The 12,183-nt window shown below is 50.8% G+C and overlaps 2 protein-coding genes across 2 annotated transcripts; both read left to right on the top strand.

Annotated features, from left to right (window-relative positions):
- Positions 1-474: 474 nt before the first annotated feature.
- TEN1 (TEN1 subunit of CST complex) lies at positions 475-2,314 on the top strand (the record flags this gene model as incomplete). The annotated part of the gene is made up of 3 exons (XM_082008093.1): positions 475-560; positions 684-841; positions 2,178-2,314. The coding sequence occupies 3 exons, from the start codon at positions 475-477 to the stop codon at positions 2,312-2,314; spliced, it is 381 nt and encodes a 126-aa protein (XP_081864219.1).
- Positions 2,315-4,182: 1,868 nt separating this feature from the next.
- On the top strand, positions 4,183-9,499 carry CDK3 (cyclin dependent kinase 3; the record flags this gene model as incomplete). The annotated part of the gene is made up of 7 exons (XM_082008074.1): positions 4,183-5,152; positions 6,105-6,182; positions 6,623-6,743; positions 7,281-7,451; positions 7,875-7,976; positions 8,776-8,979; positions 9,374-9,499. The coding sequence occupies exons 1-7, from the start codon at positions 5,025-5,027 to the stop codon at positions 9,497-9,499; spliced, it is 930 nt and encodes a 309-aa protein (XP_081864200.1). The 5' UTR covers positions 4,183-5,024.
- Positions 9,500-12,183: the final 2,684 nt, after the last annotated feature.

The raw sequence follows: 12,183 nt of genomic DNA, 5'->3' as shown, positions 1-12,183 counted from the left end.
GACCCTGCCAGAATTTCTTATCCTGCAGCATGAGAACAGACTCGGCTCATACCTTAAATCTTGCTGCATGGTACCCCATCACCCAGCAGCTGGGTCTGTTCCTGCATCTCAGTCCCTTGCACTCTCTGAACTTGTCAAACACCATTTTTCCCATTTCCATAACCTTTTTCAACCCATCCATAGCCTGGGGGAGACCTGGAGGATCTGGTGGGCCGCCTGTTGCCGTTCACACTGAATTGCAGTGGGGGAAGGTAGGCCCTCTTTATGCCAGAGTGCCCAGGGCTTGGCACGTGCACTGAGCTGCAAACAGGACTTGGCAGGTGAAGCTATGAAGCTCCTGCAGCCCCCCTGGATGGGGGCCCCTGGGCAAGGAAGTAGTTTTGGGGCAGCATCAGCTAGTGTCTGGATTCGGTACCGGGGTAGCGCGAACTCAGATCTTTTGCTTTACTGCAGGCCCAACAGTGGTTGTGTGAGATGCTGCCAAGTGCTGGTGTCTATTACTTCCCCTGGGAGATCGACAGCTCAGTCCCAGAGGGGGAGGCGCTGAGGACGTTTGGCAGGTGAGAAGGGTACCCCGCTCTCCTTGCAGGCCAGGCCTTGCCTTCACTGGCTGACACCCCCCCCCTTTGTTTGTAATTGTTGTATCTCTGCACCGCTGAGCTTCCGAAACCGATTGTTCCCAGGTTATGCTGCTATGACCTCGCGCGGTCCAAAGCCATTCTCATCGCTCAGCACAGCTCAGCCCAGTACCGAGTCTGTGTCGACACCAAGTTTGTGGAGCCATTCCAAGCCCAGCTGGGATCTTGCTACATGGTCCTGGGAGAGGCTGAACACAGGGAAGGTAAATGTTCCAGGAACCAGCGCCCTTCACTGCTGTTTGTGGTTCATGAGCTCCTTCGTGGCTCCCTGGGCACACGGTGAGACGCACTGTCACGGAGGTTAGCGTTGGCCAAGGCAGGCTCATCTCGTGCGGCTGCCTCTGGTCACACAAGCGTGTGATTTGAGGCAGGAGCAGCCCATCTCTCCCTGTTGACCATGAGAAGAGCCACCCTTACCTAGGTGAATATCTGGTGCTCTGGCACAGATTTCTTTAGAAACAAGAAGCGCCTCAGCAGCATCACTGAGCTTGTGAAACCTGTGCTAAAGCCTTCTGGCATCATTGCCAGCCACCACACCGTCTTCACTCCAAACGCGGCTGATTGCAGCAGTACCTCATTGTGAGCTGGCTGGGTTGGTCTTTGCCATCCTTGAAAGGCTCTAATTATATTCCTGCCCTCAGACACGGGGCATGAGTAATGCAGGCAGGCTCTGTCACACAGGGCACCCTGTTGTCCTTTCCTGGGGTGCCCTGAGCGTTACTCCAGCTGCACGATGCTTTGCGTGGGGAGTTGATCTGGGCTAGGCAGTGGAGTTGTGAAGCAAATCCCAAGTGTTGTCTTGGCCACACCTGATAACAAGCATTCGCATTCATGCCATTGAAATCCTCAGTGGCATGTGGAAAGCCACACTGCATGTGGCACCTGGTGAGTTACCTGCTAAGCCACTGCTGCAAAATTCCTTTAGCAAGACATGTTATTTTGGTCATCACAGCTTAGGAGTGAGTTGGCCCCATTTTGCAGGGGTGGAAGGGGAGCAGGCTGAGATGTCAGCTGTGTCACCAAGGCTTGGCCCCTTTTGTGCAGCTCCATGTTACGATTTGAATGTCACCGATGAACTGTTGGTTATAGGCAGAATTGAGCCTCTTCTAAGCCCAGGTTCATTCTGTCCTCTTCTTGTCTACACAGAGGCATTCAGAAATGAGCTTAGACCCATCCCTGATGCTTTTTAGACAGGGAAAACCAAACATCATCCAGCCACGTAGACAGATGCTGCATGGCAGGCACTGGCACTGAGACGTCCTGGGCTCAGCGTTCCCCAGTGCAAGGAGAGCGCAGTGTCAGTCACCACCATTTTGTAGCCAACAGGGCAGAGGGAAAGTGCAACACTGAATTAACCTGCTCCTGGGCCTGCTGCTCATGTTGGTGGAGGCACGCGGCCAGTCCAGTCTCCTGCAAGGTCTGAGGCTATGTTTATTCGGCCAGCTGAATTCATGTGCTTCCTGAGGGAACCTCTCTGTTTGCCCCTGAGCTGCTCTGTCTGTTTTTCTTTCAACGGAAGCTTCCTGTTTATATTCCCAGGTGAGGGCCCTGTGGTAAAGGCGCGAATATTGACCTGCGTGGAAGGGATGAATGTGCCCTTGCTGGAACAAGCCATACAGGAGCAGAGGAAATACTTCAACGAGAGGCAGGAGCGGCTGGGAAACAGCACGTCCTGACAGCAGCTCTGAGACCAGCCGTATGCCGGTCCTTGCACTGCCATTTGCAACAAATATCTTAAAAGTAAATTTAGAAGGTGGGTTTGCAACATACTGCTTTTTGCCGTGGCAAATAGCAAAGTCAAGTCACTAAGCAGGGAAACACTTGAAGACTGTGAGTCAATATGTGACTATGGGTTGTCCATTCATGCCGGGTGTCATCACTGAAAATAGCTCTGGGAAGCATGTTTGTCGTTTGTTTAAAAGGGTGGTGATGGAAAGGGAACGGTTGAGTTATACTGGTCCTTTTGTAATGCAAGGCTTGGAGACATCAGGAGAAGGACAAGTCTCCAAATCTGCAGTTAAACAGCTCACAGCCACAGGCTCTGCCAAAGTGCAGCACGTTACCAGGCTGTTGGCAAATCTGAGGTAAAGGACATTAGTGCAAAGTTCGTTAGCTCTGTGTGGCTGCGGGTCCATGAGTGCATGCATTTGGTTATCGTGACTCAGCTGCCACACAGGAGCGTTCCTGGCAAAACACTCGCATATCTGGACTCACCAACAAAGAACAAGAAGAACACGGAGTCGCTATTTTCAGTAGCACCTGCCTCTTCGGGTTTTCAGGAGCAGGTGTCCAAGGGCAGGGATTGACTTTAGCTCTAATATAAATATTTGCAGTGCCCCGAGAACCACCACTTGACTTTCTTCCTTGACACAACTAAGTTAGGAGACCTTAAATCACTATTTTTTGGAAGCATCTAAAGGTTTCGATAGATATTTTCCTAAATAAAGATGAAAAGAGAAGGCAGCCTGTCTTTTATTGATTAAAAACCTCTCTCTTGCTAAAGCAAATGCATCAGGCCCTGAAGAAACCCCAGGATGATGTAAGAAATGTTAGTGATGTGCAGTTTTTCTCCTTCTCCTAAGTACTGGGTGTATAAGGAAGTGCTTGGCTTTGAAAAATCTGCAAGAAGAGGAAATGAATTTACATCAGAGCCACTCTGGTTTAAGAACATGGTGCCAGGCCCACCTAGCAGAATGAAACCATCAACAAAAAGACAGACAATCACTAATGTGAGATGAGAATAAAATACTAGTGCAAGAAAGAGAAGACTTTCCTGTGCTATAGGAATACCTGGAGCTTGGACTGTGGTTTGTAGGGGAATTCAGCCACCTGCAGCCTTTTCTGCTTCTTGATCAGGTTCTCTGGTGAAATGTCCAGAAAATACAGACTGAAGCTGTACAATGCACAGCAGCAGATCAAAATGCAACAGGTATTGGCAAAGTCAGTCCCCTGTTACCAGCAGGCTTGAATCAAGGGCCTGAGATGGCTCAGTAATTACAGTGCTTGCTATAATCTTTAATCATAGTTTAGCCTATGTTTTTCTTCACACAGTTACAGAGCTCAAAAGCCCTGCCTCAGCACGCTCTGTTCAGCCCAAGTCCAAAAACATCATCTCAAGAGGCAAGATTTTAACCTGGTTTTGTAACAGACGATGTCGCATCTGTCATGTTGTGTCTATGTTTACACTACATCTCCTGTCTGTTCTACCTTCCTCCCTGTGCTTAAATTTTACCCAAATGGCCGGGTTTGCCAGAGAGTTGGGAATATCCAAGACGCCAGCACTGGGAATATCCAAAATACCAGCTTCCTACAAGTGTTATGAAAAAAAAAACCCCACGAACCCAACCAGCCAGGAAGAGGAGAGTAAATTCGGTAATAACTCCGGATGGAGACGTGAGTGCAAACTCAAACCTGCACAAGCCACCGGAGAAACCACACACGAGTTTGCTGTGGCCATGTGAATCCCTCTTCAGCCACAGAGCAACCTCACTTTGGTTCTTTCAAATCGGCAAAATTGGGATCCATTTTTTAAAAATACTGAGCTGGTAGCTCAGGAATGGGCTGAATCAGTTCTTTGTAGGTCACTTAAAAGTTGGGGTCTGCGCTGCGGACTGGCTGCTGTGCCCACCCAGAGACGTGGAGCCCACAAGCCGTCCAGAAGAACAGTCCCTGTGGCTCTACCTTTCCTGGTGCCACAATGCATAATATTTTTTTAATCTTGTCTTCTGTCAGCTGTCAAGTCAATGATTAATCCCCCCACAAGGACATCTTCCAAAAGGCTGACCAAGCGGTGCAGCCCGTGGTGCGGAGGTTTAAGGGACAATTGCACAAGACAAAAAAAAAAAAAAAAAAAAAAAAAAAGACAAAAAAGGACATTTCTGCAGTGTGTTTGACCTGAGCGTGTCCCAGGGAACCCTAATTACACACCGCATCCCCTTGACACCAGGCGCTGTACAAACAGAGCTGCGGAGCTTCCCTTGGCCCTGTGCAGTCCCTGCTGCCTTTCCCGCAGGCCCAAAGCAGCTCTTTACATCCATTCTGCTCCATTTTTGCTTTAGCCAACACAGTCCACAACCTTTGTCACAAGCAACCGGTCCCGGGCAGTTGGTGCTCGGTGTGTTCGGGTCTTTGGGTCTGCCCGAAGAAGCCCAGGCACCCGCCAGCGTGCCCAGGCAGCCCGGCAGGCCCGCAGCTGCCCCAGTTCAAGGCAGGTCCCTGTGCTGGGAGAGCAGCAAGGGGGGACCCAGACCCCGAAAGCAGCTCAGGGGACACACAGGGAGAGCAAACACCTTCTGCACATTTGGGGTTTTTTTCCCTTTTTATTTTTTTTTTCTCAGAAAGCAGTACCAGCTGCCCCCGCTGCCATTGCAAGGCTGAGGCAGCGCCATGGACACCTTCCAGGAGGCATTTCAGAAGGTGGAGAAGATCGGGGAGGGCACCTATGGCGTGGTGTACAAGGCTCGCAACAAGCGCACGGGGCAGCTGGTGGCCCTCAAGAAGATCCGCTTGGACTCGTGAGTGGGGCAAAGCCCCGGCCCCGGGGGCGGCCATGGCTTGGCCTAGCCCAGTGCTCACCCAGCCTGACGTGGTGCCAGGCTGGCTGCCTCCTCAGCACGGTGGCCATAGAGTGCCAAGGCGAGAGGGTGGCAAGGAAGGCAAATGGCTCCTCTGCGGCCAGCAGTGCCTTCTGTGGGGACATGGCCACCCACTGAACGCAGCAGTGCCCCAGCCCCACCACAGGAGTGTGCAGGGGGCCCCTGAGCCCAGTGTCCAAAATGGTGCGAGAGGCTCAAAAAAACCTGACATGAGGGGAAGCAATGTCTTTATTAGCTAGGGGCTGAGCCAGTGCTACCTGGCCCTGGCGCGGTGGCCCAGGGCAGGGGTGAGTAGCCGCCATTTTGGGAGGTGACCTCTCTCGCAGCAGTATGGTGCCAGGGCCTGGTGAGGGCCAACTTCAACCCCTCCAGGGTCGGGACCAAGCAAACAAAAGCTTATTACAGTTCCCCTGGGTTGACCCTGGGCTGTCTCCATGATGAGGGGTGTCAGTGCGGAGCAGGGACCATGGTGGTGGGACTGCACCCTGTGGAAGCCCTTCAGGACAGTGGAGGCGGCTGCCTGAGGGCCAAAGAGCTTTCATCTCCCCTCACCTGTGAAAAGCAAGGCTTAGGCTTTTAAACCGTTGCATCTCCAAATGTGCCCACAGGTGCTCCCAAACAAGCTCTACCCCACAGCTTGCACTGTCTAGGTCACCCCCTCCCTCTCCTTCCCCACAGCTCCATCTCCCCATACCTTGCCCCAGCCCACCCCACATGCAACTCCATTCCAAACGCAGGGCGCGTGGTGTGAGAGACCCTCCCCTGGGCAGGTGATGGGGTACAATGGGAGGGAGAAGGGACACAAGGACCCCCCGTGGGCTGCGGGATCCCACCGGGGGACAGGGTGCCATACAGCCCATCTCTGCCGCAGGGAGACGGAGGGCGTCCCCAGCACTGCGATCCGAGAAATCTCACTGCTGAAGGAGCTGAAGCACCCCAACATAGTCAAGTAAGACCTGGATGAACCCTCCCCACCAGCACATTGATGAGCTCCTGCTCATCCCCATGGGGAGCTCTGGGTACAGGCAGCAAGAGGGGCCTTCCAGTCCTTCCCTGACTGCACAGAAAGGAGCAAAAGAAACAGGAAAAAGCAGGAATCTCTTGCACTTCCCTAGTTTGCAGCAATAGCCCATGGTGCTGCCACTTTACTCCGGCAACACAGGCTAGTCCAAGCTGCTGCCGCCCCATGCTAGATGCTGCTTTTATATCTGCCTCTCTCTGCTCCAAAGGACTCGCAGGGCAGAGGCATCTGTGGGAGGAAAGATGTTTGGGTATGTTTGGACAAAGTCCTGGAGGTCTTCCCACACGCTCTGTAAGAGGCTAACACTCCTGCATAGCATGGATTCCCACACAAAGGTACTGAAGGGAGTGCTTGCACTTCTTCTGCAGGCTCCTGGATGTCATACACAGCCAGAAGAAGCTCTATCTGGTGTTTGAGTACCTGAATCAGGACCTGAAGAAATACATGGACTCATCCCGAACTGGAGAGCTTCCTTTAAGCTTGGTCAAGGTACATTGAAGAAGGAGCACCAATAGGCAGGGCAGAGAGCATGTGTCCTTGCTGCCTTCTGCTGGGCAGAGCTAGCACTGAGCTGCTCTGACCCAGACTGCATCTGGAAGAGATTCATCCTTGTCCGGAGTCATTTGACCTCTCAGATCTCAAACATTCCAGCTGGGAAAGCCTCCTGGCACTATCGCTCAGCACATCTGTTTCCCAGCTGTTTACAGGCGCTTCAGCCCATCTCGCTGCAGAACAAACTGCTGTTAAGAGGACAACTGACTGATCTATTGCTAAATTCCCTTTGTACAGAGTAATGGATGGGTGGAAGGGACTACCACTGCTTGGATTGGAGTCTCTCTGTCCCCATGTAGGGTGGGAGCAGTTTGTGTGCATCTCTGAGTAGTGGCCTGCAAGCCTGGTGTTGCCTTATAGCAAGGCCTTTTTTCCCATTCAGGTCTGTAAATGATCCAAAGTGTGTTGGTTCACATGATCCAGACTTCAAAGTGGTTTCATCATAGCCTTGTCTGAAATCTCTTCTCTCCTTAGAACTACCTTTTCCAGCTGCTGCAGGGTGTGAGCTTCTGCCACTCACACAGAGTTATCCACAGGGACTTAAAACCACAGAACTTGCTCATTAACGAAGCGGGAGCAATCAAGCTGGCTGATTTTGGACTGGCAAGAGCTTTCGGAGTCCCTCTGCGCACATACACTCACGAGGTATTGTTGAAACTCCGTGCCACCTGAGCGTGGGGTACACAATCCATAGTGGGTGAAAAACAGCAGCATCACAAGTTACTCATCCATAGCTGAGGCACAGCTGTGCCCAGGCACGTGCTCTTAACCTAACCCGCAGCTAAGGGGTTACCTCATGTCCCCACGAAGTGTGCTAACTGCTTCTACCCTAGCCTGCCTGCAAGCTGGGTTCCCAGCTTCTCAGCATAGGGTATATTTATTTGTTCTGGGGTGTCCTACTAGAGAATGGTTTGCTAATCCCAGTCTTGCTGTCACTAAGGTGTCTATTAATTCAGCATGGCCTTGGCACGCTTTGATTTGCACAGCAACAGCCAAGAAGAGAGGATGCCATACCTCTAGTTTCACCCAGGGAAACTAGGCAAAGCTTGTTTGTTGGTTCCTTACCAGGTGGTGACTCTGTGGTACCGAGCCCCTGAAATACTGCTGGGATGCAAGTACTACTCGACTGCTGTGGATATCTGGAGCATCGGCTGCATCTTTGCAGAAATGGTAGAATGGGTTTAAATAGTCTCTTTAATGAGCAGGGAGGATGCAGCTGCAATGGGAAGTGGGGAAGGAGGGACAAGATGCAGAACATCTGTGATACTGTGGTCCCACTCTGTGCTGAGGTATTATGGAAAGTCCACCCTGAGGGTTAGCTGATCCTTAGCTGAGGGCTCAAAAGGAAATCTGCTACCCTCAGGGGCCTGGCAGAAGGCCACTGTAGTCTGGCTGCAGTTCCAGGTATATGGGAATGTGATACCTGTCCTTGTGGAAAAGGCAACTTCAGTCTTGTTGCTGCAGCATTTTGATCCTGGAAGGAGATGGCTCTCTTGCAGATGTCCCCACAGTGGGCTGCAGAGAACTAGCACTTCATAGCATGGCAGCGTGGATCTCCTAGGGGTCCATACTCCGCTTTGAAGGACTCTTGTAATCCCTGCAGTGTACCAGCACTATCCCCAGCTTCCAAAGCCCCCAAGCTGCAGATCAGCAGGGCGTGGGCAAGTAGGCAGGGAGGGAGCTAGCCTGCAAGAGCGGGTGTTAGGAAACTGGTGAGGGATGAGGGACTGGCTGAAAAAGGACAGTGTCAGGGGACCATGGATCCATGGAGAGGAGCTGGAGACAAGCAGACAGACACCCGTGACTCTCCTGACCGCTGCCTCGCAGAATTGCTGCATTGTAACTGCCCCAGTCTGTGCAGTTGTTTGCATCTGCTGTGACAAAGCATTGCTTGCAGTGGGAATCGGGGCACACAGCTCATGGAAAGGTGGGAACTGGCTTTTTTTTTTTTTTTTTTTCCCCCCCCCAGGTGACCAGGAAGGCCCTGTTTCCAGGGGACTCCGAGATCGATCAGCTCTTCCGGATCTTTCGCACGCTGGGCACTCCCACTGAGGCTACCTGGTCTGGGGTGACCCAGCTGCCTGACTACAAGAGGGACTTTCCCCGGTGGGCAAGAAAGGAGATGAAGGAAATTGTTCCCAGCTTAGATCAAGATGGTAGAGACTTACTGGTGGTGAGTAAGGGCTCAGAACAAGACCCAGGGACAGATCTTTTCAAACTGGGCAAAGAATAGGCATATTTGGGACTGAAATACCTGGAAGTGCATTAGCTGATCTGGCTCTAATGCTTATCTCTGCCATTGCAGAAACACTGAATCATCAAATAGGGCTCAGTCTTGGCTCTGAAGCAGGACTGTCATTGCAGGTTCCTCTAGGAAACCACTGCATTGAGGGTCAAAGAACCCTTCTAGCATAATCCCCATGGTAACTTCAGCTTGTGGGTTACTCCCAAAGCCCAGAGAGGGGAAAAGGGAGGACCAACATCTGCGTCTGGGCCCAGACACGTGCAGGTGCAATCAATCATTTGGTTTTTAAAATCCTAAATCTGCTGGCTTTTTCTTTTGGTAGCAATTGCTCCTGTATGATCCCAGCAGGCGCATCTCAGCCAAGGCAGCCCTCAATCACCAGTATTTCTTCTGGAGAAGCCCTCAGAGCCCTGAAGAGCGACATGCGCTGCAGAGACACTGCAGATGAGAAGCTATAGCTCTCCCCACACACTTGCACCTCCAGGTAGCAGTGCAGATCTGGTTTTGGGCCCTTAGCAGGGGCCTAGCTAGGACCCAGGCTCTCACTTCTCCTGAGAAGCTCGGAAGGGGATATTCTTGCATTTGGAGACTCTCAGCCTGTTGCTGGAGGAAAGTTTGTTTAGGTTGCAGCTAGGAGAGCTGTTTTGAAGAGGTCATGTGCAAAAGAGTGGGGGATATTTATCAGCATAAAACACTGAAATGTAGATGAGAGCACATCTTTCAGAACATTGTCCTTGTGTTAGCAAGCTAAGGTGATTTCTGTCTCTCCAGTACTGGAGCATCCCTAGGTCTGTCGGTGGCAGTTTCTGACACCAGGGCGTGCTGGAGCTCTGCGTTGGGTTGGGGAGTGCTTCTCTGCTCAGCACTTTGCTGCACTAGACAAGTTGTTTAATCTGAGCTGTTTAACAGAGCTGACATTCTGCTGTTTCACAAGCTGAAGAGCACTATCAGGTATCTTAATTTGTGCCTTAGCTGGGACCAAGAAGCCAAAAGACCCAGTTAGCATGAAGCACATGTTGCATATGGCTGGAAACAGTAACAGCTAAAACACTGGCTTTCCATCGTCAGTACAGATGTACTGTTGTTTTCTTCACTTTATTGTCTTGGAAATGTTTTTGCTGTTCAAATGTTTGGAGAATTGTCACTAACTTTTGGTTTGGTTTTGATATCTTTTTTTTTTTCCTTTCAGTACAGAAAAAAATAAAGGCTTGTCATTTGTCCAGAAACCTTGGTGTTTATTGTTCAGTGCGGCCTATCAGGCTAGTGACGCAGGACAGTCTCGCTGGTCCTTTTTTTGACAGAGCTCTTCTCCCTTCCTCATCTCCTGCACTCTTTCTTTTATCCTTTCCAGCCCAAATCCTTGGCAGATGCAGAGATGTACTCTCGATTCTGTTGTGGAATGAGAGACTGATGGTTCTGCAGCCCAGTACTCTCTTGGTATGGTAAGATGACCTTGCTTTCCATCAGAGGTTGCTACAAACCAGTTCAGAGTTTTGAGTATTTAAGCAAGTAGAACATAAGACAGATTTTTAACTTACGGAAGCCAAACTTCTGCACTCCTCTTTTTCATGCATGTGCACACACGTGCTCTCCTAATAACTGCAATACTAAGAGCTGCTTTCAGCACAACCTGCCAGCTCTCATCAATCACATTCATAAAGTTCCATGACAGATAACCAATGCAATAAAGGAGAGAGGCGGCTGCACACACAGCTGTAGCACAATCCCCTCTCCCCACCTACTAGATATCAGAGAATTTGCAGAGGGGAGAGAAACCCTCAGAGTCCCTCCTGAAAAAGCCCCTCTCAGCCCAAGACCTGCCTGTCTAAAGCCAAGCTGTGTTGCCCTCTGGCTTCCTCCATGATTCATTCCTTCTCCCCACCCAACAAAAGGCAGCAGGTGGCTCTGCGTAAAACCCAACATCAAAAAGACTTTTGTCATCCCTATTGCAGCAGCCGCGCCTCCTGACAGATCCCGACAGCGAAACCCTGGGACCTGTTGCTCACCTCCCTCCAGGCCCTGCCACGCCGCCTGGCTGTACTTCCCCTGCAGGTTTAGAAGCCGCCAGGGCCTGGGGAGCTCACTCACCTCCGCAATTTGCACAAATTAGGTGTTTTGGGGGCAGGTGAGGGTTGATTTGCTTTTGAAACTGTTGTTAGGAATGATGCTGGAGTGGCTGCCTGGAAAAAGCTGACCTGCTTGTGTTCGGGAGGAATGGTTTTCTGCTAGAGCAGGGGAGAGCAGGCAGCTGGGCTCACACAGCAGCCTCGAGAGCCATGTTGAAGGAAAACTGAAGCCCTGCTGTGCTCCTGCAACATCTCATGGCCTCTATATGATAACCCAGGGGCACGTTTGTGAGACATGGATGAATTCTGCTCTGGGAATCATTTCCCTGCCTTTGCATACATGTTTTGAAGTCAGTTCATTTTGTACAGACAATGCTCCGTTGTTCACTCGATGCAAACAAATCCTCATGTTGTATCAGACCAGCTGTTTGCAGAAGAGTTTGGTTGTTTGTGTTTTGGTGTTTTGTTTTTTTTTTTTAAAGAGCTGCATTAAGAAATAAATACCAAGGACATTCATCCAATCCAGAAACATAAACAAAAATACTACAGCTCATCTAGCCCAACAAAATGAAGCAACAAGCTGAATTTCAAACATTTATGACCCAACCCCACTGCCAGCAAAGGGAACTAACAACCGCTGTGTTGAAATAACTGCTCTGGGAGAGCCATGATGCAGCGCCATCACCCTGTGCCCAGGAAGGGAGGAAAAGCACTACCTGGCTCCTCCTGAGCCGCTCACAACCTTACCAGACAACTGGGCACCATGGCTCTGTGGTGCTTTCTATGGACACATCAGGAGGACACCATACGAGTTGCTTTCTGCTGATGAGGACCACTTGATAGTAAAGAAAAGGATTGTTTTCTGTTCAGAAACAAAAGGCAGGCCAGTCTTCAAGGGAGACTGCCCAGCCAGCTAGACTGCTCAGCTGCCTCATCGTCTCTTACCACCTTCACCCAAGCCCTAGGTAAACACCTCCCACCACACAGTTAGGGAGCACTTTATCCAAAATGATTAATTGACTGCCTAATTACCAGAACTCCAAGTCCCTTAGTTACAGAGCATTCC

The sequence above is a fragment of the Phaethon aethereus genome (genome assembly GCF_964289735.1).
Source record: "Phaethon aethereus genome assembly, chromosome: 18".
NCBI lineage: Eukaryota > Metazoa > Chordata > Aves > Phaethontiformes > Phaethontidae > Phaethon > Phaethon aethereus.
This window is presented reverse-complemented; position numbering and strand designations above follow the sequence as displayed.